The following is a 23,420-nucleotide window of genomic DNA, read 5'->3' as shown; positions in this document are numbered from 1 at the left end:
AGCCTAAGGTCACCTAGTTGACTGAGTGGGGATTTGAACCCTGAGCCTTTGTCTCCCATGTCCTAGTGCGACACTCTAACGACGACACCACACTGGCCCTAGCTCTGGAAGAATAATATGACATTAAAATCTCACTAGGAGGAAATTAACTCAGAACAGCAATTGCTGCCGAAGAGTCTCAAAATCGAGTACGTATAAAAGCCAAATTCCTGGGGAGGCTCCTGTTTCTAATCAATTCTATGCTGACTCATCTTAAGTGAATGACTCACTGCTCCTATTTTGTAGCAATGAAGGAGTAAATGAACGGACGTCGTCTAGCAGTTAGAACTTGAGCTGCCAAGCAGAACTCCCAGATTGGGTAGAGAGCCTTTTTCTGGTGTAATAATGCACAAAGTCTCAGGCATGCTATGCACAGCCCAATCCTGTGGCTATTTATATGGAAGTAAGGTCCAAATTATGGTACATGTTACATTGGAGCTCTGTGTTTGGGCTGCCCAACATAATTTTATTTTTAAATTAAGAGCCTCCCCACCCTTATCAGGTCCATGGTACAGAGGGGGGTCCAACCTTACCCCCCATGCCTTTGCTCTAATCCAGACCCCCCCCCCTTAAATGCTTTTATTAGGGTTTCAATATTCCCCAAAGTGAAAAGTGTTGAGCGTTTTGGGGCTTTGGCCTGGATCTTAGGCAAGTCAGTTGAAAAATTGTGGGGTTTTTTTTTTAGCGTTTCTATAAAAAAAAAAAAAGCTCATCAACTTTCTGGGTGTCCTGGTTTTTACTTTTTGAAAAATGGCAACCCTAGTTCTGAATCAGGATCAACTTCATTTATGGCTGATGTTGAGAGAGACAGTGTGGTAGAATAACCAGGCTGCTTCGATTTGGCTTGGCTTTGTTTTGGAATATCTGTACAGAACGATCATTTCAGGGGGAAGAGATTCTGATGTAGCCAAAACAGCAGCGCCTGCAAACAAGAGGGAAGGTGTCAGCCGGCTTGGGGAAACACCAAGGTTTGAAGGAGTACAAAATTGTCTTCAGTTTAGGGAGGGAACTAGGCTGGGGAACTCACAAAGCACAGTGAGAACTGAGTGTACACTGTGGCCACGGAAAAGTGAGTGACTGAGCAGGGGAGTGAAAATGGAATGGAATTGCAGAATCGTAGCATTGGAAGGGACCACCAGGGTCATCTAGTCCAACCCCCTGCAATACAGGGATCTTTTGCTCAAGGCAGGACTCGAACGCACGACCCTGAGATTCAGAGTCTCAGGCTCTGCTATCAGGAATAAGGCATGACTGGCTGTAACCCTAAGCAGAACTGATGCAGGTTCCACTTACGTATATCCCAATATTTTCCATTCATTTCGCGTCTCCTGTTCTGCGGAATCAGCAGGGGAGCATCATCCCAGATTCATACTTCTAAACTCTTAGGTAAATCTGTGGCAAGGAATACCATATAGCAGGCATGTGCTCAGGGTGTGATTTGTGAATAAAACAAGCCCAAGCAAGAATGCTGCCAGAACGAGGGTCGGGCACAAGTTGGGGCCAATCTCTCTCAACTTTCTGTTTTAAACGTGCTGGAACTTTCTGCATGTTGCAGCGTGCCACCGCTCTGCCTTATCACTGCTTTGCTACTTTTAGGATGCATAATCTTTCTGTGTGACCAGAGAGGTGTGGGAGAGGAACGTCCCTAGAACTTAAAGTGAAAAGGGTAAGCTGCAGCTGTATCTGCACATTTAAACGTTAAACATTTACTAGCCTCTAGGACCGTAATCCGAGAGTGTAAGCCCATTGAAGGAAATTGGATGATACTCAGAAATCTGATTTGAATTTAAATACTAATTCCTCTGTGTGTGTGTGTGCCCAAATGGAGACTGCTGACAATACCATTGCTTTTTCTTCCATAGAAAAATCCTGTAAAGGATTTCTGATCAAAATGCAAAAATGATGATCCAGGCATATTTTTATTCCATGCTTTTGTGAGTTGTAAAACTGCTATAGCTTTTGGTTGGAGCAATTAATAAAGGGCACCTGTGCTTACCTTAATTCAATTGGGGTTTGTGGCTGCTCCACTTCGGGAATTTTGTGGGATTAGCTTTATTTGTGCATCAGGGCACAGAACCCAGAGGACGGGAACACAGTTTGCTGGCTTGAAATAGACATCACTTCCATTACTGTGTCCTAACTGTTACTCACAAAATTCCTGGAAAAGATCCAAGTGCTTGTTGAGAGTAAAGTCACAACTCAAAGTTTTTCCATTAATTCGAAACTTGGGATGCCCCAGGTTGCTGGAGGCTTCTTGGAATACACAGTGATGGCTGGTGCCAATTGGCAATGGGCAGCAGGCCAGGAGGCCAACAGCAGGTGGCGCCAGAGCCAATGACAGATAGAGCTAACTAATTTAAGTTTTATCCTCATCCTCCATCTTTCTTTTCTTCAAATGCTTTCTCTGGGGAAACCCACTGTTTCCTTTATGTTTGTTCCATTCAGCCATAAACAGTGGATTTTCCCTGGGGAAAGTAGTGGACACATGTCTGGAAATCATGGGATAATAATAATAATAATAATAATAATAATAATAATAATAATAAATAATAAATAATAATAATAATTTATCATTTCTACCCCACCCATCTGGCTGGGTTTCCCTGGAGCTAAGGGACTAAGGAGCAGGAGGAAGGTGACAGGCAGTGCTGCCCCCTAGACTAAGGTAAAGGTAAAGGGACCCCTGACCATTAGGTCCAGTCGTGACCAACTCTGGGGTTGCGGCGCTCATCTCGCTTTATTGGCCGAGGGAGCCGGTGTACAGCTTCTGGGTCATGTGGCCAGCATGACTAAGCCGCTTCTGGCGAACCAGAGCAGCGCACGGAAACGCTGTTTACCTTCCCGCCAGAGCGGTAGCTATTTATCTACTTGCACTTTGATGTGCTTGTGAACTGCTAGGTGGGCAGGAGCTGGGACCAAACAACGGGAGCTCACCCCGTCGTGGGGATTCGAACCGCTGACCTTCTGATCAGCAAGTCCTAGGCTCTGTGGTTTAACCCACAGCACCACCCGGGTCCCTCGTCTCCTAGACTAGTTGCAAGTAAAAAAAGTCAGGCAGGTGGGGGGCAGGCTGAGATGGATGTTGATGGGGCAATGCCCCATTTGTCTTAATGGTCCAGGCTTCACTGGGAATATGTGATATTTGTGTTTATTTCCAAATATATAGGTTGAGCCTAGGTGGAAACACGGCTTACAGACTCTAACAGACAGCTAAAGTCCACTGTTCTGGCATCAGATCTCCAGGGAGACACAGTGGGCACCCGAAGATCTCTACTCAACTCAGTTTGTTGCTGTTGATGTGTCTCATTCAAACAGCAATCTTCTTAGTTTCCTCTCTCACACAGTTACCTTCCTGCACCCAACCCACACTGCCTACTAGAAGGTATTGGAAAGTGGATGAGTCACTTCATCGAATTATCACTTAATCCTCTTGGACCTTCTTAGGTTTTCCATGAAAACCTGCCTCCTTAATATCAGGACCATCAACATGTTTTTGGGTCAAATTTAAGGTCCTGCAAACACCATACATTTAATGTACTTTTATAGCACATGATTTTCCTCCCCCTCAAAGAATCCTGGGAACTGTAGTTGATCCTTCCTAGCACCTTTAACAAGCTACAGTTCCTGGAATCCTTTTGGAGGGGGGGAGTCATGTTTGGGGAATCAAAACTGGATTGTGAACTTTAGCACGGCAGCCTTAATGTGTGTGCCAAAGTGATCAGGTCTGAGACAGCCCCAGAATCTTTATTTGCAAGGGGATGGAAAACAACCATTAAAGTTCAAAAGCTCTATTTCCTAACCAAACTCTTACATAGCTAGGGCATCCTCTCTCTTATGGAGAGCTTATGGCATGGTTTGCAGGAACAGGGCAGTAAGCAATTTTTGGTGATTCCCCATCCCACTTAAATCTGCTCTAGGGAGTTGGGAGGGTGGTTGCAGGCGAAATCACTGACATTGCTTCCTTTAATGGTCCACTAACAGAAGCCATACCACTAGCTGAGCTGTACTATTGGACACAACCCATTGGGACTTACTTCTATAGTCTTAAAATCAGCAGTTTTAGTTATCTGGTGAATTTTATTTTAGGTGTGTCTCTGCCAGAAATTCTTATGCCGCAATTGTTTTTATGATATAAAAACTATGTTATTGGGCAGCAAATATAAATATAAATATAAATAATATAAATATAAATATAAATATAAATACTGTATAGGCAAGTGAATAAATATGCCAATATATAAATACTTGTGTTGGAATGATCATTTTGCAGATGATTAATGAGTTAAAAAGCAGGTGGTTAGTCAATTACAAATTATCTAATTGCTTGACAGACTCAGTAGTCATGAGACAGTTGCTAGATATTGTTTTTATAATATAAACAGCTGCTCAAGTAAAGGTACAGTTTGGTACTATTCTCAATTCTTATTTTCAGTTGAAGCTCATTTCTAGGAATGAAATAGTTCTTTCTTAGCATGAATGAGTCTCTCCCATGACCTCCTCACCTTTAAAAAAAATGCTTTTGCCGTCTGAAATTAGTAAGGCTATGCAATAGATATAGATATTGTATTTCACATACGATCAGTTCTGATTTATGGCATTTGCATGGGAGAGTGACATCACTGAGAGGAGAAATATGCACTCAGAAGAGGCTCCCCAAGAAACAAATTAAATGCTCATTGGGGAAGCTGAGCACATTTTGAAACTGGTGCACTTCTCAAGTTCACCTTTAACTAATGAACATGTTCTCACACAAAGCTGCCTGTCATAAGTGAGATTAACTGAGAATACTTTAGAATGCCACTATTTCGCTGGAATTCATAGCATGACGGCGGAACAATTCCTTCCTTTTATATAATGCCTTTCATTAAATGTCAAAGAGCCGATGTTGGAAGAAATTGGGATGGCAGTGGGAGGGGGGGCATGGGCAATAAGAAGAGAGCCGGAGAGATGGATTTACATTCTCATTGCTACTGATCTTAAAAGGTGCAAATGAGTTCCACAAATGAGCAACATCAGCCTGGGAAAGAAAAACTCCCTGAGGAATTCATCCTGAAAGAAAAAAGCAATGAAATAAAGGAAAGAGCTTTGCATAATTTTGTTCTGTATGAACTTGGAATCTGACAAGTTGCTGACCACATGCAAATGACTTCGGCTCTGATGTCGTTTTTTGAGTGCACACATGAATCACATCGAAAATCAGCACTCCAGCTTATTTATTATCAGGGATATAAAGTCATCTGTTTCATCAGTAGAGCTAAAAGGTAAAGGACCCCTGGATGGTTAAGTCCAGTCAAAGGGGTTGCGGTGCTCATCTCGCTTTCAGGTCAAGCGAGCCGGCGTTTGCCCACAGACAGCTTTCTGGGTCATGTGGCCAGCATGACTAAACTGCTTCTGGTGCAACGGGACACTGACGGAAACCAGAGTGCACGGAAATGCTGTCTGCCTTCCCACCACAGTGGTATCTATTTATCTACTCACACTGGTTTGCTTTCGAATTGCTAGGTTGGCAGAAGCTGGGACAAAGCAACAGGACCTCATCCCGTCATTCGGATTCGAACCGCCAACCTTCCGATCGGCAAGCCCAAGAGGCTCAGTGGTTTAGACCACAGCGCCACCCGCCTCTCTGAGTAGTATGCTATATGGAAGAAGGCAGATTTTTGTGACGTATCTCATGGTAAACTAGAATGTCTGTGTGAATCTAGACCTGACCTTTAGATGTTTCAGCATAAGCAGCAAAGGGACAAAATAATAACCTTTCCAGCTCTCTGTTGTGTTGTGGACAAATGCTGGCTCCATCGGCCTGAAAGCAAGATGAGCGCTGCAAAACCATAGTTGCCTTTGACTGGACTTAACTGTCCAGGGGTCCTTTACCTTTTTTTTGTTTTTTAAACTACAGTGGTACCTTGGGTTACATACACTTCAGGTTACATATGCTTCAGGTTACATACGCCGCTAGTCCAGAAATAGTGTTTCAGGTTAAGAACTTTGCTTCAGGATCAGAACAGAAACTGTGCTCCAGCAGCGCGGCGGCAGCAGCAGGCCCCATTAGCTAAAGTGGTGCTTCAGGTTAAGAACAGTTTCAGGTTAAGAACGGACTTCCGGAACGAATTAAGTACTTAACCCGAAGTACCACTGTACTCAGAGACAGCCACAGGGGCACACTTTGCCACGTTTCCACTGTTGAAGAAGCCGAAAACAGCCAGCAGCCTAACCTTTGCCAACATGGTACCCTCTAAATGTTTTGGACTACAAAGCCCATCATCCCTGACTATTAAACAGGTTGGCTGGGGATGATGGGAATTATAGTTCAAAACCCTGGGGGAGGGGGGAAAGGACCAGATTGACAAAGACCACACTGGCTCAACAGAGTATTTATAATACAGAAATGCTCAATTTTAGTATGTTTTTTCTTGAGGTAGTTTACAACAGAAATCAAACAAAAAACCCCAATAAAAATCAAACCGGAATATATTGCTGCATACATTAATATACCTAAATGCATAATATGTGCCACTTTACTTAAAGTAGTCCCACTCATGTCAACTGCGAAAGCATATATCCCGGCATGAAGACATTTTGTTCAGCTATTTTTAACGTGGTTTGTTTCCAAGTGTGAAGTGCTCGCTGACATTTCTGTGAAGGGTGCGAAATAAATGTTAAGTGCTTATTAAAGTATTTCAGTGGGTCTACCGTAGAGTAAACTATTTGAGACCTTTGCAACAACTGAAAGGAATGAGGATAAAAGATAACACACAGGATGATAACGGAGGACAAAAATTAGATTAAAACAAAAAGCAAGTTGACCAGGTTCCTACTTTACAGAGTACAGTCCCCTATTTGAAGGACTGGCCAAGGATGATTTTCTGATTGAATGCATCATCTAGGTTAGGTGTGGGGAACAATTGGCCCTCCAGATGTTGTTCAACTACATAACCTCCATCAGCCCCAGCAAGCAGGGCCAATGGCCAGGGATGATGGGAGTTGTAGTACAGCAAAGGTTCCTCACCCCACACAAGCTCCAGCGTGAGGGCAGTCTAAAGACCAAAATTTAAAATAAAATAAAATAAGAAAGTAAGAGTCTTTAAATTGCCCATTAGCAGGCAGCTCTTGAAAAGCAGACTGTGCAAGCAGATAAGTTTACCCAAGCAGTACAGTGGTACCTTGGGTTAAGTACTTAATTCATTCCGGAGGTCCGTTCTTAACCTGAAACTGTTCTTAACCTGAAGCACCACTTTAGCTAATGGGGCCTCCTGCTGCTGCTGCTGCACCACCGGAGCACAATTTCTGTTCTCATCCTGAAGCAAAGTTCTTAACCTGAGGTAATATTTCTGGGTTAGTCTGTAACCTGAAGCATATGTAACCTGAAGCGTATGTAACCCGAGGTACCACTGTATTCCCAACCATGGCAATATATTTCTGTTTTATTTCTAGATTTCTGTTTTAAATCAGAGGTGGGGAAGTGGTGGCCCTCTAGTGTATTATTGTTTGTTGTTGTTGTTGGTTTCTATTGATTTATTGGATATTTTTGATGCTCGTATAGTATATTTTGTTTTTTAACGCTTGATGCTTTGTTGTGTTTTTATAATTGCTGTAAGTCACCCAGAGTGGCTGGGGAAATCCAGCAAGATGGGTGGGATTTAAATCAAAAAAATCATCACCATCATCATTATTAGTTGTTGTCGTTGTTGGACTACAACTCAGTGGCGTAGCGTGGGGGTGCAGGGGGGGCCAGCCGCACCGGGCGCAACATCTGGGGGGGCGTGCTCGCACTCGCAGCTCTCTGCCCCCTGCTAAAATCCACGGGTTAGGGGGCGCAAATTACTTACCTTGCCCCGGGTGCTGACAACCCACGCTACGCCACTGCTACAACTCCCACATGCCCGACCCTTTGCTGATGGAGACTGTCAATGGTGTTTTTCCACAGACACAATTTCCCCTCACTCCTTTGGCTTCTAGGAGGGTAACCAAGAGGCAGGATGATCTGTCAGGCCTAGGAGCCTCCTTTGCTGAATCCTACTATGTATCTTTTAGGAACACGCAATACGAGAGATTGGGCCAGCTACCCTAAGGTGGCGTAGCGTAGTTTGCCAGTACCCAGGGAGGCCACACACACTGTGGGGGGGGGGAGGGTGAATGGAGCTTTCCTTCTATGCCAGCCCAGCCCTTGCCGTCAACGCTGCCAGAATGCACCCCCCCCCCAAACAAAGCCAAGTGTGGCCACGCTGACACATCCCTTGGATCACCGCAACCTCGCATAGCAGCTCAGGGCTGGCAGGATGGCATGAGAAGGAGGCTTTGTGAGGCTGGGATCAAAGGGCGCATGGCTGTGCCATCCCTTTTCATGCTGCCCTGCCAGCCCTGCTTTGCGAGGCTGGGATATGATCTGAATTACAGTATTCGCCCGGCAAAACATTAAGATCGGATCCCAGCCTCACAAAGTGGCACAGGGCTGGCAAGGGTGGTGTGAGGAGCCAAATATGGAGTGCCCCCTAAAACAAATGCGCACGGGGCCCCACTGCCATGCTATGTCCCCCCCCCCCCAAGGATGCTGTCTTGTAGCCAGTTTTGAGGAAAGATTCAGCTGCCACTTCAGTTGGTTTCTGTCATGGGGAAGGAGAGAACCATCTGTGTCCAGGGCAGCTGTTTACCAGCTCCATCTGGTATGCAGGCTGAGACCCTACCTGCCTGCGGACTGCCTCGCCAGAGTGGTGCATGCTCTGGTTATCTCCCGCTTGGACTACTGCAATGCGCTCTACGTGGGCTACCTTTGAAGGTGACTCGGAAACTACAACTAATCCAGAATGCAGCAGCTAGACTGGTGACTTGGGGCGGCCGCCGAGACCATATAACACCGGTCTTGAAAGACCTACATTGGCTCCCAGTACGTTTCCGAGCACAATTCAAAGTGTTGGTGCGGATCTTTAAAGCCCTAAATGGCCTCGGGCCAGTATATCTGAAGGAGCGTCTCCACCCCCATCGTTCTACCTGGACACTGAGGTCCAGCACCGAGGGCCTTCTGGCGGTTCCCTCACTGCGAGAAGCCAAGTTACAGGGAACCAGGCAGAGGGCCTTCTCGGTAGTAGCACCCGCCCTGTGGAATGCCCTCCCACCAGATGTCAAAGAGAACAACAACTACCAGACTTTTAGAAGACATCTGAAGGCAGCCCTGTTTAGGGAAGCTTTCAATGTTTGATGTAGCACAGTATTTTAATATTTTTTTGGGAAGCCGCCCAGAGTGGCTGGGGAAGCCCAGCCAGATGGGCGGGGTATAAATAAATTGTTGTTGTTGTTGTTGTTGTTGTCGTCGTCGTCTTGACTTTCACCTCAAGCAGCAAAAAGTCTTGGGTCAGCCAACATCAGGCAGGCAGACACACATTCTTCCTTGCAATGCTTTCAATGAAATCATCCCCATTCTCCCGACACCGTAGTTGATGTCTAAAAAGAGAGAGAGAGATCTGGGAAGTGGCACTGGCAGGGGAGGAGCAGGTTTTTGCAAGATGCTCCAAGCCTGCTTTCTCATCACCGAAAGCCTCACCCAACTTGTTCCAAACTTTAATATGCTCCAGTCTTCTACAGGTTTTTATCAAAATGATAATTAACTGAAACTGTCAACTCTACAACAGATATGGTGAGAATGTCCCGTGGAACGAGTTGTATCGCCTTTGGTGAACGAATTTTAATGCAATTTGTTCCTACCTCAAGTTGTATGCGTCAAAGGTTAAAAGTTCTGCTCGGCTGATTAATGCCTTATGTTGGATATTTATTTTTCCAGGGAATCTATGTGAGTTCATCATCCTGGGGATTATGATTTCCTTCTCTAACAGGCTGATGATCAACGCTAAAGGGGGAGATTGCTGAGAATGCATCATATCAGCTTTCAGCGTCATTGGGAGAGGCTTCGGGGAATCACAGCGCACAACAATATACAATATGTAACATATTATTACTTATTAAATGCCTGGTGTCAGACTATTTCTTGTGTGTGCTGTTTGGTTTGGTTCATGATTGCTATATAGAACATTTTATATCTCAACGTCTATGGGGACGTTAAATTTCATTTGTTCTTGGTAGTGGGCTAGGAAAGGGCTCATAAAGCCTAAGCATATAGGATTACAGTTGCGGAAGACGTAAAGTATTTTCCTAATAAGTGTTTTTTTGTTAAACTAGCTCACAAGGAATTTAAGAGAAACATTGGGCCAAAATGCTTCCCAGGGTATAAGCCCCATTGAACTCTTGAGATTTAGCTCTGATATTTAGGATTTCTCTCATTTAGGATGCACACAATCTCTTTCTTTCTCTTCTCATAATGAATGAGTCATGGATGTTTTTATCATGAGGAGGGCCTGTTATTTTCCACACCTTCAATTCCTCAGTGTGGATTTTGCAGTGGGGAGCAAAGACACAGGTCCTGGTCATGGAAACAGTTTGTAGACGGCTGCCACTCAGAAATAATTTTACCGGCTTGAATTGTACCCTTTCTGTATCTCTGCATGGAAGATGACGAGTGGAGGTTGATGATGACACGAAACAGGACCTTTTCAGTGGCTGCACCAACATTGCAGAAAATCTTGCCTCCACGAAGCAATGATAATAGCTATAGACAAGTGTGGCTTGTAGGGTCATCATGGGTTATAGTCAACTGGGGACGAAGGTGGTGCTGTGGTCTAAACCACTGAGCCTCTTGGGCTTGCTGATCGGAAGGTCAGTGGTTCGAAACCCCGCGATAGGGTGAGCTCCCGTTTCTCTGTCCCAGCTCCTGCCAACCTAGCAGTTTGAAAGCACGACAGTAGAAGTAGATAAATAGGTACCGCTGCGGCAAGAAGATAAATGGCGTTTCCTTGCACTGTGGCACTCGTCACAGTGTCCTGTTGCACCAGAAGTGGTTTAGTCATGCTGGCCACATGACGCAGAAAAGCTGTCTGTGGACAAACACCAGCTCCCTTGGCCTGAAATTAAGATGAGCGCCACAACCCCATAGTCGCCTTTGACTGGACTTAACCGTCCAGGGGTCCTTTACCTTTACATTTTTTTCCCTATAGTCAACTAACAGTTTCTCAGAGTAGACCCAATGAATTTAATGGCCTGTTAATGAAATCACGGGTTGTATTCAAGCAACTGAGGCCCATTCATTTCAACAGGTCTATCTACACCAGGCATAGGCAAACTCGGCCCTCCAGATGTTTTGGGACTACAACTCCCATCATCCCTAGTTAACAGGACTAGTGGTCAGGGATTATGGGAACTGTAGTCCCAAAACATCTGGAGGGCCGAGTTTGCCTATGCCTGATCTACACGGAGTAAAGGTTCACTGAATGAAACTTCGTGGTATTGTATTTTTATGCTGCAAACCGCCCTGTGGTGAAGAGTGGCATGCAAATTTAATAAATAACAATAATAATTAATAATAACAGGCAAGTTCTGTGATGGATACTATTACATACAATTCCCAGAGAGGTGCGTGTGTGAAATGTAAGGTCCAAATAGCTATTTTCTGGTACATCAATTATTTTTACCCAGGATTTGGGCCTGAAAACTTAGATTATTTATAAGTAAAAGGTGCGCGGGGTGTGTGTGTTTGTGTTTATATATGCACACAACTGCAAGAGTTGCTCCCAGAGATGGTTTTCAGTTTACATGTTGATCACGAGTGGGAAGACAGAAACCACTATTGCAGTATATCTAGAATGGCGGAACCACATTTTAAATACATTCATAATAGGCATATGTGAATGTGCAAGCAGGTGAGCGGTTGAGTGTGTTATTACAAGAGAATATTAGAGAGTGGAAAGGAGCAGGGCTTTCTAGACACTTTTATTAGCTCTGTATCTATAATATACTTCATTTTTATAACAGTTCACTCGTCTTTGCATTTCCAGGTCTTTTATATTTATTGCTTAGACTGGGATTTAGGTAGTGATAAATCTGCCATTCTTATTAAAACTGATGTGCTCTGCTTTGAGTTCATGGGTTAAGGCGGATGATAAATTGATTTTAAAAAAGTTTAGAAGATAAAAAAAAAGTTTAGAAGGTGTTGCTCAAGTATCTTCTTACAGAAGTCAAATCCCACAAACATGGTCAAGTATCACAAATATCCATGCAAACATAAATATTATTTTAAAAGAAAACCACTCGGAACCAAATTACCCACATCCTCCGGCAGACCAACAGCTCTAGTAAAAAAACAACAACTAGGTAGCAGCAGAGAAATGCCAGATACAAGCAATATATGTTTTGAGGACGGCATCTGCATCAACTACAGTAGGCTTGCAAGTTATGCAGGGATTACATTCTGGGGATCGTGCCTAAAGCTAAAATCACGTATAAAGTGGTACCTCGGGTTACATATGCTTCAGGTTACATACTTCGCTAACCCACAAATAGTACCTCGGGTTAAGAACTTTGCTTCAGGATGAGAACAGAAATCGTGCAGCAGCGTCGCGGCAGCAGCAGGAGGCCCCATTAGCTAAAGTGGTGCTTCAGGTTAAGAACAGTTTCAGGTTAAGTACGGACCTCCGGAACGAATTAAGTACTTAACCCGAGGTACCACTGTACTTAAAACCCAAGTCATCTTCCCCAAAACCCTGCCCTTTTCCTTCCCTCCCTCCCTCTTTCTTTCTTTCTTTCTTTCTTTCTTTCTTTCTTTCTTTCTTTCTGTTGTCACACACATAAAGCTGAATGTGCACGAATTAAGTGCATGCAAGTTGCAGGCTCTCCATACTTCAAGCAACACATTTCCTAGGGTCAATGTCTTCATTTTGTTTTGGATAATTCTGGACAGGCAAATGAAGTACCTCTTCGCAGAGCACACAGATAAACAATGGAATTCGCTCTCACCGGATGTTAAACGGCTTTAAAAGAGGATTAGACAAACTCACGGAAAATAAATCTACCAGTGGCTACTTCCCATGACAGCTATTCTCTGTCTCTACTGCTGGAGGCAGTACTCCTCCAAATACCAGTTATTGTGAATCGCAAGCGAGGTGAGTCCTCTTGCACTTAGGTTCCACTTATGGGCTTCCCATTGGTGTGTTTGGCTCCTGTTAAGAATAAGACGTTGGATTAGATGAGTCTCTGGCCTGATCCAGCAATGCTTTCCTTACATTCTTATTTACAGAGCCTTGCCGTCCCAGAGTTTGTGAAGGCAGACTGAAAGCTAGGAAACACAGTTGGCTGTTAACTATTTTTATTAGGTTGGCACAACTCGTGCACATGCCGTGAAACGATTTGACGCCTTTCCAACTTTTTCCTTCCTAAGTGCTTTACTTGGTGCTCGGTAGGAAATGTACACGGCGTGCTTGTACGAGCTGATTTGCGTGGCATTTAGGGTTAGGGAATTCTAGAAATAAACTGGCTTCAAATAGATTGCCCTAAGAAATGGACCACAAAATCATCGGTGTGAAGGTGAGAAAAGCCTCAAGTAGGAGTTCAGCTTCCTGCTTTCCACCAGGAGAAATTAGGCACGGAAAGGGGAAAGCCAAAGATTTTTTGAATGTCTTTCAGCTTTTTTTACTTCCATACTAAATCCCCAAATGCCAGATATATTGATGAGTGTTCATATTCTTAGGAGTTTGGGGTGGGAAGCAGGCTGTATGCCATAAAGGTAAAGGTAAAGGGACCCCTGACCATTAGGTCCAGTTGCGGCGCTCATCTCACTTTATTGGCTGAGGGAGCCGACGTTTGTAGGCAGACAGTTTTTCCAGGTCATGTGGCCAGCATGACTAAGCCGCTTCTGGCAAACCAGAGCAGCACACGGAAACACCGTTTACCTTCCTGCCGGAGCAGTACCTATTTATCTACTTGCACTTTGACGTGCTTTCGAACTGCTAGGTTGGCAGGAGCAGGGACCGAGAAACGGGAGCTCACCCTGTCGCGGGGATTTGAACCGCCAACCTTCTGATCGGCAAGCCCTAGGCTCTGTGGTTTAACCCACAGCACCACCCGCGTCCCGCGTTGTTATGAGTTTGGGGTGGGAGGCAGGCTGTATGCTTTAGCTCCCTTCTAATTCCTGGATTCAGCATGGATTCAATTCCTGAATTGCCAGGCTAGTTTCCTGGTGAGGAACTGGCCCTCTTGAAGTATGAGCCATTACGGTAACAAAGGCTCTGTGCCAGATAACAAATGGGTGGGCTCCCATCCATCAGCTCACTGGTAGTTAGAAAGACAAAGCTCAGATTGTGTGTAAGCTAGAAGCTGGAAGCAAGGCAGGCTGGGAAGCCAGGGAGTCAGAGCCATGCTTGATTTTTGCTGGAATCCAAGGCTATGGCTACGAGAGAAGCAAGACCCTCTAGGGGTATTAATGCTGTGAACCCGGCTCAGGTTGTGTATATGTGTAAATAAACCAAATATCCTAAAGACACTGCAGTCTCTGCTGCCCCACATTCAGAGGAAACCAAACTCTTGGATAAGCACCTTGATCCCCTGGGAAAGATGGGAGATGTAGTCCAAAACATCTGGGGGAAGGTTGTTCAAGCCACCTGCAAACAGTGGCAGACCCATCTATTTGAACTGGAGCCCGCCAGTCATTGACAAAAGTGGAGACAAAAGGATCAAATGTTTGAGGAAAAGGAATGTTTCAGGCAGGGAGCACGTCAAACACCTCTCCTGTCCATGGTTTACCTTCCGGCAGGGTGCCAAGACAGGAAGTGAGGTTAGCTAGGAGAAAAAGGCTATGGCAGGATGCAACCTCTGATTGGCCCTTGGGATTCTTTCAAGCCACACCCCTGTTCCACGCCCTCCTTGAATGTCTCCCCCTGGCTTGAATGCATCCTTGAATTCTAATAATGCCTCTCAATTGCCTGAGCAGAGGGCAGGGAGGGGTGTTGAAGTGTAGCCTACAGGACAAAGCTGAAATCTACCATCGTTGCACTTGTGCCTTTGGACCTGCCCGCCACTAGAATCTGGCCCCTGGAAGGAAGTAATGTAACTTCGTGCTGACAAAGACTCCACACCAGAGAGCTATGGGAAGGTGAGTAGCACATGGGTACAGAGAGGGTTCAACTCCTTTGGCTCTTGGGGTCTTTTTGCTCTAAGGAGCTAGTTTCCCTACCTGCCACTCCCCTGTTTTGTATGTGATTGGGGCAAGTCTACATTTAAATGTGAGATGGGAGTCCTTTGCGCTCCAATTCCCACCAGGCCTAGATGGCAACAACTGGAGAGTCACAGGTCCCCTCACCCCTGATTTAAAGGCATGTTGTCTTCACAAGGAAGTCATATAATACTTCAGAGCCTTTTAAAAAAAATAAGAAGAAAATAACTGAAGCCCTGTTACACTTCTGTGTATTTGTTTCACCTTCAGCAGTTCCAGAAACACACATCGAGCTATTTTATTAAGAGTATCTATGTTCCACTTCTAGTTTTAAACTATTACTGTCCAAAACCAAAGTTTTAGGTTCCAAACGCTAGTATTATATTAAATGTGCTGATACGTAGGTGTTTTGTTTTGGATTTTTTTAAAAAAAGCTGGAACCATATAAGTTTCTTAAGGAGGCAGAAAAGAGGGAGAGCGTTCTGAGCTCATGCTTCTTTTTCCATATGGAGCTACACATGTGGTGAACATCTGTGTAAGTTGTAAACTTGACTTTCCGTACTGCGTGCTCACTGGGGTATACAGGCACACAACCGCACATTGAGAGAGATCTGAAGCACACACACACACAAAAGATGAGTGACACGGACAGTATGTAGATATCAGCATTTGGCAACTAAAACTACAGGTCAGAGTGTGCTCTCTTTAATTGATCAGGATGACAGGATCTCTTTTAAAGCTGCTTAACGAAGGAGCCCACTTTGCAACAAAGCATAACACAAATCCTCGCAGTGGAAAATAGAAGTGTGCGTTAAAAATACATTTTGTCCAATTTTTGGCATTGAATCTGGTTCCATTGGGAAACTGGGCCAGCTTTCAAGAAGCTGGATACTTCTGAGCCTTTCTTTCTTTCTTTCTTTCTTTCTTTCTTTCTTTCTTTCTTTCTTTCTTTCACAAGTGTCCTCATCAAATATTCCACGTTAATAAGGTACCTGGGCACACGGTGTATGTGACCATTCCTATTCAATGGGACTACTGCAGGCACATTTTTGAGTAAGGACCAGAGCAAGAGACAGGTGGTGAAATGTCCCTGCTTTAGCACAGGAAAATCTAGTTCAAAATGTTCAATCTGTTTCAGAGAAAAACTAGTAGGCTCACACACACAAAAGCCCTATGGATTTCATGGGACTCACTCCCAGGCAAGTGTGCACAGGGATGCTTTCCTTCTATGAGAAGATCATGGAATCAAGCAAACCTGCGTGCAGATTCTTGATAAGAAACAACAGTTTCATTTCAGAATAAAAACTTGCTCAGGAGAAGTTCCATTGGATTTACTCAGATAACTCTGTAGTTGTTGGCACCCATCTGACTTGAGAGACAATGGAGTGCACCTCCAGGGGTGAAGGCAAACCACTGTTTTAGCAGCACCTAAGTGATCTCCCTGGGGTGCAAGCCTGGGCAGTGCGTTTGTTTTTGTTTTTTTAATTTTTAATTTTTATTGGAAATTTTATTTACAACATAACATAAACCTCCCACTCCCCCAATACAGAAATCCACCCTCATTAAACAAGAACATAACATAAAATAAGCATAACATACAACAATACAAACAACCAAATAAAAGACTTCCTTTATCCTGTATCTGGCCTCCTTATTTACTTCTTAGAAGCTGTTTCCTTTATGAATAATTATTAAGATTTTTCTAATTATAACTTAAATATCCACAAAGTCTCCTGCAGACATTAATCAAAACAAGTCCAGGTATGTAATTTAGGGCACTGTTTTGTGAAGTATACTCTGCATTTTCCCTATGCTTTTTGAAACTCTCGTCTAGTGTGATCTCCAATTGCCTCTGTTAATCTAGCCAGTTCAATATACTCTAACAGTTTGTCTTGCCATTCCTTTTTTGCTGGCAATTCCTTTTTTGTTAGCAATTAGGATCCTACCTGGGCAGTGGTTTTGGAGGTCCTGGGCTGCCCAGACGACAGCCTCACTGTTGTGGTCCAAAGGAAAGCAGAGCAATATGTTTGGCACCAGCTTGGCTACAGGTGTTGCAGGAAGGAGGCATACAAGGCGTCATCCAACCATCTCAGGGACTCCATTCCAGATCTGTGCAGCTTTTATTCCTTAGCCCTTTCTTCTCCCCAAGACATCCCACAAACAGTGGAGGTTAGGACCAGAGTTTCCCTCCTCTGAGATCGGCTACCTTCCCAGGTTAATGAGCCTCGCTTCCCTCTACAGCACATGCAGACCAATTCTTGACCACTGGGCCCACTATGGGTCTCATCCACTCAATCCGCCAGAGCCTGTCTTCACATGCCGGGGAAGTCCCTAACTCAAAGAGGACTTGAGATCCATCTGCAGTAAAGATATGGTAATGGTCTAGTGCAGCAACAATCAGAGGTGAGAACTCTCCTTGTACGTATCATAACAATTCTCCATTGCAATGGCAGCTTCTAAATAAAAGGGAGGAAGATGGGAGCCTTGGGCCATAGCTCAAAGGCACTGCATGCAAAACTCCCCTGTTCAATCCAGGTAAGGCTGGAGAAGACCCATGTCTAAAATCATGGAGACCTACTGCCAGCATATCAATGTTGTTCAGCCTCAGATCCCCATATGCTGTTAGATTTCCAACTCCCATCATTTCCAGACAGTCAGTGATGAAGAGCTTTTTAGTTCACCAACATCTGAGAATCCAAGGCTGAAGAATACTGGTGTAGATAATACTGAACTAGATGACCAAAGGTCTGATCCCCTGTGCAACCAGCTTCCTCAATTGTAAAAAGAAATCAAATTATAAAAATGCTATACAAATAGGAGTACGGGCCATTTCAGCTAGTTGTGAACTTGCTCGGCATCGTATTAACCAGGAATTCCCATTATGAGAGCTCATTTATTTTTATTTTGGCCTACGGTTCGATTCCTCTTACTGAACACCAGCAACGGGTAAAAAAATTGACTCTCTGAAAACAAAGAAATCCATATGCTCCACAAAAGTGCACATGTATTCAGCAGTTATTAGCTCTCCTGAAACGTAGCTGTGTTTCACAAATGCAGTGGTTGTCGTTTATTTAATCCATTGTTGATGGATTGGAGAAAGATCAGATTTCCCCTGACTAAGGATTACTCTCTTAGCCAGCATGCAATTTATCAGAACCAATTTCTGCAAATAAGGATCAGCTTTCCTTCCCACAATCCTGAGCTTTAGACAGCTTGGTACAGGTGGTATAGGAGAGGTCTCTACTGAGGCAGTGGAAGTTTTGAAATCCTTTATGTATTACACATGAGTCATATTCTTCCCTCACTTTGCCTATCTATATAGGAAAATTACATAGGCTGTTGTACGTCCATAAATGCTAACAACAACAACAACAACAACAAATTTTATTTACACCCCACCCTCCCCAGCCAAGACCGGGCTCAGGTATAAAAGCAATTGATTAAAATACAACTTAAAAGCAAGATTAAAATACAACATTAAAATGCAGCCTCATTTCAGTAGAAACTCAAATCAAAAACTTTTGGGGGATGAAAACGTCAAATCTTCACCAAGGCCAACTAACCAGACTGGTCCTACATGGGCCAGAAAAAAGCCAGGGATGTCCCGAAATAGGAGTTCCATCACAGAAGGAGAAAGGAAAGAGGAAAGAGGAAAGAGGGGAAGGGGATCAAATTGATTCCAATCCAAAGGCCAGGCGGAACAACTCTGTCTTACAGGCCATGCGGAAAGAAATCAGTTCCTGCAGGGCCCTAGTCTCATGAGACAGAGCGTTCCACCAGACTGGAGCTAGTGTTGAAAAGGATGCCATTAGTGTAAAACAGCCTTCTTCAACCTTGGACTAAGGTTACCAGACGTCCCCGTTTCCAGGGGACAGTCCCCGGATTTACAAATCAGTCCCCATACAAAATCAATTGAAGTTGAAAAGTGTCCCTGGATTCATTGAAAAAAATCTGGTAACTTTACCTTGGACCCCTCCAGTCTAGTCTTTATTGTGGGTCTACTCTGTAACATTTTTTTTTTACACAGTAACAGTGGATTTACTCAGCTTTAGTTTGTTCTGCAGTGCTTCTGCAATTCCGACACATGATTGCTGTCTGGAAGAGTCTCGAGGACAACAAAAATGGGACAAAAAATAAATCAGAACATTTGTGCTGTGAAACGTTATGGGATTTCAGCAGGAAATTATGAGATACGCGCTTATTGGAAGTGAAGGGGTGTGCCCAACAAAAAACCTTTGCCGGCACAAACAGTATTTCAAGTTTATATTTAAAGCACCAAAGAGCACAAATCATAATGAATGTCGGAGGTGTGTGTGTGCTCTTGGTGTCTTCCAGATGGACTACAACTCTCATCATCCCTGGCTATTAGCCATGATGGCTGGGACTAATGGGAGTTCCAACAACCTCCGGAGGACACTGGGTTGAGGGCGGCTGGCATAAAATATATCCACTTTTCATAGGCTCATTTGGAGTACGAGCAAATACATGGAAGAAGGGGAATCAGAGTTACAGCCACCATCACTTGCTATTGAACCCTTTTAATTGGAAATGCCAGGGATTCAACTTTTCTACATACAGCAGATGTACCCTACCACTGAGAGATGGTTCTGCAGGATGGGCAGGACCAGAAGGGAACTGAGGCCAGGAAGGGCAAGGAGAAACTGAGAACCATGTTTCTGACCATTAATCCAACCTGAAACACAATTTGAGTGTACTCACATATATTGTGGATTCCATGCAAATGAATTGGTGGAAGGCTGCGATTGGTCAGCCAAAGTATCCCTGATTGTTCTTCTCTGGGGAGCTGCCTTGTACCCGCATGAACATGTGAAAATGACTGCAGTTAATTAAATCCCAGTGACATCATTTTATAACATTAAATCACTGCGTGACTCATTGGGTATCAACAAAATCAAGATGCGTATTTCAGATGATCTCATCTGGGAGAGACGTTTGCAGGAAGTGTTTGTGTGCTTTTGTTGTTGCTGAAACGGCACTATTGTGTGTTTGCCAGGACAGAACCTCTCTTTCCATCGTTTTAAAACACAGCGATCCCTTTGCTCGAAAAAAGAAATGTTTATCTGGTGAGCGAACCGAGGCCATTTGACTTTGGTGTATTTCATTCCCCAAATTGGCTTCTAACCGGGTCCCTTCTCGGACAAATCTAGCCAATAATTAGTTCAAAAATCAGAAAGGTAACGAGCAAAGGAAACTGGAGTTTGGAAACAGGTTTACTGGGCTTTCCACCGGTATCATGTTGGTCACTGTGAGATTCTGGACTTGATGGGCCTTAAGGGGCCTGATCCAGCCAAGTTCTTCTCATGTTCATACATAACAGGACAGCAGGACCCATTGGAAGGCAACCTGGGGCACGAGGGGAGGAAGCAGACACAGATACCAAGTTGTGGGTGGGAGGGCAGTAAGATCAATTACCCTTTCTGCTCACAGGAATCTGAAATTTGTGGTGCACAGGACAACACTTCATCCTTCTGTTCCAGTTGGATGGACAAGCTTTAGGGTGTTGGGCAAGATCTGAGGAAAGTGGGGAATCAGTCTAAAGCTGCCAGAAAGAACTGGTTGGCCACCATGCGGGGACAAAATAAACAAGGTGGAGTTCTTTTATCTTATCCAACGTGGCTCTTATATACAGTGGTACGTCTAGTTATGCACTTAGTTCGTTCCGGAGGTCCATTCTTAACCTGAAACTGTTCCTAACCTGAAGACCACTTTAGCTAATGGGGCCTCCTGCTGCTGCCGCGCCGCCGCAGCGCGATTTCTGTTCTCACCCTGAAGCAAAGTTCTTAACCTAAGGTACTATTTCTGGGTTAGCGGAGTCTGTAACCTGAAGCGTCCGTAACCTGAAGCATCTGTAACCCGAGGTATCACTGTAACTAGAATCAATCAGCAGAACAGCCTGGCGCTTGGTCAGATGGGAAAACTGCAGGACCTGGATGAATGCCTTAGGATAGCAGAATCTGATCCTGTGAAGGCCCACTTTATAGAACACTTGGTGGGGTACCTCCATCCCAGGGGTCTAATTCAGCCCAACAGGTCTCCCCATTGGGCCTGAAAGGCCGTTTCAGCAAAGCCACACCACCTGCCCTACACCTGATGCCAAATATGTCATTAGGTGTGAGGACAGGTAAATCCATAGGGTCTCTAGAAAAACTGGGAAAGAATCCTCCCAGAAACTTTGGCTGGTCAGTGTACACAATACCAAGTGATCTGTCTTGAAATTTTGGTGCACACAACAGACGTTTAAAGCACATTCCCTCCCTCTCATCCTGAGGATGCTGGGAACTGTAGCACTGTGAGGGGAAGACTACATTTTCCAGGATTGTTCCAGCGGGGCAGGGTGTGCTTTAAACATATGCTGTGTATGCAACCTGGGGTTTTATATACAGTGGTACCTCGGGTTAAGAACTTAATTCATTCTGGAGGTCCGTTCTTAACCCGAAACTGTTCTACGCCGCTGCTGCACAATTTCTGTTCTCATCCTGAAGCAAAGTTCTTAACCCGAGGTACTATTTCTGGGTTAGCGGAGTCTGTAACCTGAAGCGTCTGTAACCTGAAGCGTCTGTAATCCGAGGTACCACTGTACTCAAGCAGAGATTAATTCAGCGACAGAGAACCTGTGGCTGCTCTTGGACTACAAGCCACAGCGGACCATTGGGCATGTTGGTTGGGGGTAATGGAAGATGGAATCCAACAAAATCTGGAGAGCCACAGGTCCCACACCCAAAACCTGATGAGAGGTTCTTCAGCTGCAAGGAGTATAAAGGGGCAGGACTCTTGCATGGATGAGTGGTGTTTCTGAGCACCCTACAATTTGTCTTTTCTAGTGAAAATCCATCTGACAGTGAGCAATCTCGGTGGACCAGTTCAGGCATCTCACCCAAGAGCTTGCAGCTGCCAATGAACAACTTAAGATCTAGTCACTCGTCTAGTCACTTGTTGTCCTTCCTAGCACCCCAAGAAAGGTCAACAGAGAGTTCTGCTCTCCTGCCTTTTCCTGGCAACTTCAGGAGCATGGGACAGGTGGCCCAGTCTTGAAGGTGGCATCACAAGGGTCACCCCTAGAGCCACCTATGGTCTGGGTCACAACCCTAGGGCCGGTGACATCACAATTCAATCCCACAACATTGCCCTTTCTTCTTGTGATCTCAATGCTCCCACAGACACAAACTCCAAAGGATGACGGAGGAAGTCTAAGGTAAGCACAGAGCCCTCAAAAGCAAGAATAATAGCAATGAGTAGTACTTAAGATAGTTGAACCATTCCTTTGCGGCTAGCATAGATCTTCACTAGTGCAGACACTGAGAACAGGGTACATAGATCACAGAACATGGGACACACAACAAGCAGGGATCAAGACTGTTCTGAATTTCCCACAAGAATAGTTTGAACAGTTTAGCACTGTTGCAGGTTTTTGGGGGACGGTGCTAGCCTTGCAGGAATAGCAGGATCTATTATCTATAAATTCTCAGGGATGATTCACACCCTGGCCGGCACTTTCTTGATCTCCTGCCCTCAGGCAGAAGATATAGAAGCCTGATTAGTCCCACCAACAGGGTAAAGAACAGCTTCTATCCATGGGCTGTTAGGCTGCTGAATGAAAAGATAACAAGTGACTTTTGGGTTTGGTGGGTGTGCGTCAGTAAACGAGGGGAATTAAGATTAAGAGAGGTGAGTGGGGGGTGCTTGTGTAATCTCACTGTACACAAGTTGTACAAGTGACAATATTTCAATAATCTAAAGTAACCAGGCAAGGGCTGGTAGAGGCAGGCGAACAGACCAGACCAGAAGGGCATGCCAACCAAAGGGCATGGAGAAACAAGGATTGGGTCATTCATTCATTCTTATCTGTTCAAACTGCAGATCAGACAAAATAAGATGCAGAACAGAACAAGGGCAAGCAAGTCCAAAAGATATATACTTATCCTTCATTACAGCATTATTACAACAGCAGCAGCAGTCAGCCGTATCCACAGTTATGGTGTGATACAAAATAAATGAAACAAATGGAGACTCAGGGTGAAGGACTGAGTTCAGAGCATGATCTCATCCTCCCCCTTCCTGCTAAACATTTTGGAGCCCCAGCCTATTGCTTTATCTGGAGGAGGGGAATCAGATTCCTATCACCTCGTGCTAATAGGGCCAAGAAGTCTCTGAGCACTGCCATGTCAAGAGAGAGCTCAGGAGGCATAGACAGGGTCCCTGGGATCTTTCCACCCAGCAGCTCCCCTCGAAAGCAGAAGAAGAGCTAGCTCGGCATGATTTCCCCCCTCCCCACAAACATTTTCAGCCTAGTTCCTGGGCTACAGCAGTGCTAGAAACTGAGATACAAAAGCTAGGA

The 23,420-nt window shown here is 44.6% G+C and overlaps 1 protein-coding gene and 2 long non-coding RNA genes across 13 annotated transcripts in view; 2 read left to right on the top strand and 1 right to left on the bottom strand.

Annotated features, from left to right (window-relative positions):
• Positions 1-10,011, top strand: part of LOC309535187 — a 130,697-nt gene extending 120,686 nt beyond the window's left edge. For 2 of the 4 annotated variants that reach the window (XR_014221083.1, XR_014221084.1), the window contains exons 2-4: positions 67-188; positions 1,636-1,705; positions 9,812-10,011. This is a non-coding gene — a long non-coding RNA (uncharacterized lncRNA). Of the gene's footprint in view, positions 1-66; positions 189-836; positions 1,706-9,811 lie in introns of those variants that run through there. The other 2 variants (XR_014221085.1, XR_014221082.1) reach the window with 2 other exon arrangements.
• Positions 10,012-20,277: 10,266 nt separating this feature from the next.
• Positions 20,278-22,166, bottom strand: LOC309535189. Its single transcript, XR_014221089.1, has 2 exons — positions 22,016-22,166; positions 20,278-20,428 (listed from the first exon to the last, which is right to left on the bottom strand). It is a non-coding gene; the product is annotated as an uncharacterized lncRNA (long non-coding RNA).
• A 21-nt stretch (positions 22,167-22,187) lies between these two features.
• The window catches only part of BRDT (bromodomain testis associated), a 65,725-nt gene continuing 64,492 nt past the window's right edge, over positions 22,188-23,420 (top strand). For 5 of the 8 annotated variants that reach the window (XM_082227784.1, XM_082227786.1, XM_082227785.1 and 2 more), the window contains exon 1: positions 22,188-22,277. In XM_082227784.1, the coding sequence (XP_082083910.1) occupies positions 22,231-22,277 (47 nt within the window). In that variant the 5' untranslated portion in view covers positions 22,188-22,230. The remainder of the gene's footprint in view (positions 22,278-23,420) is intronic. The other 3 variants (XM_082227789.1, XM_082227790.1, XM_082227792.1) reach the window with 3 other exon arrangements.

This window comes from Podarcis vaucheri (genome assembly GCF_965113315.1).
Source record: "Podarcis vaucheri genome assembly, chromosome: 6".
NCBI classification, from domain to species: domain Eukaryota; kingdom Metazoa; phylum Chordata; class Lepidosauria; order Squamata; family Lacertidae; genus Podarcis; species Podarcis vaucheri.
The sequence above is the reverse complement of the archived record's forward strand: the minus strand, read 5'-3'. Positions and strand labels throughout refer to the sequence as shown.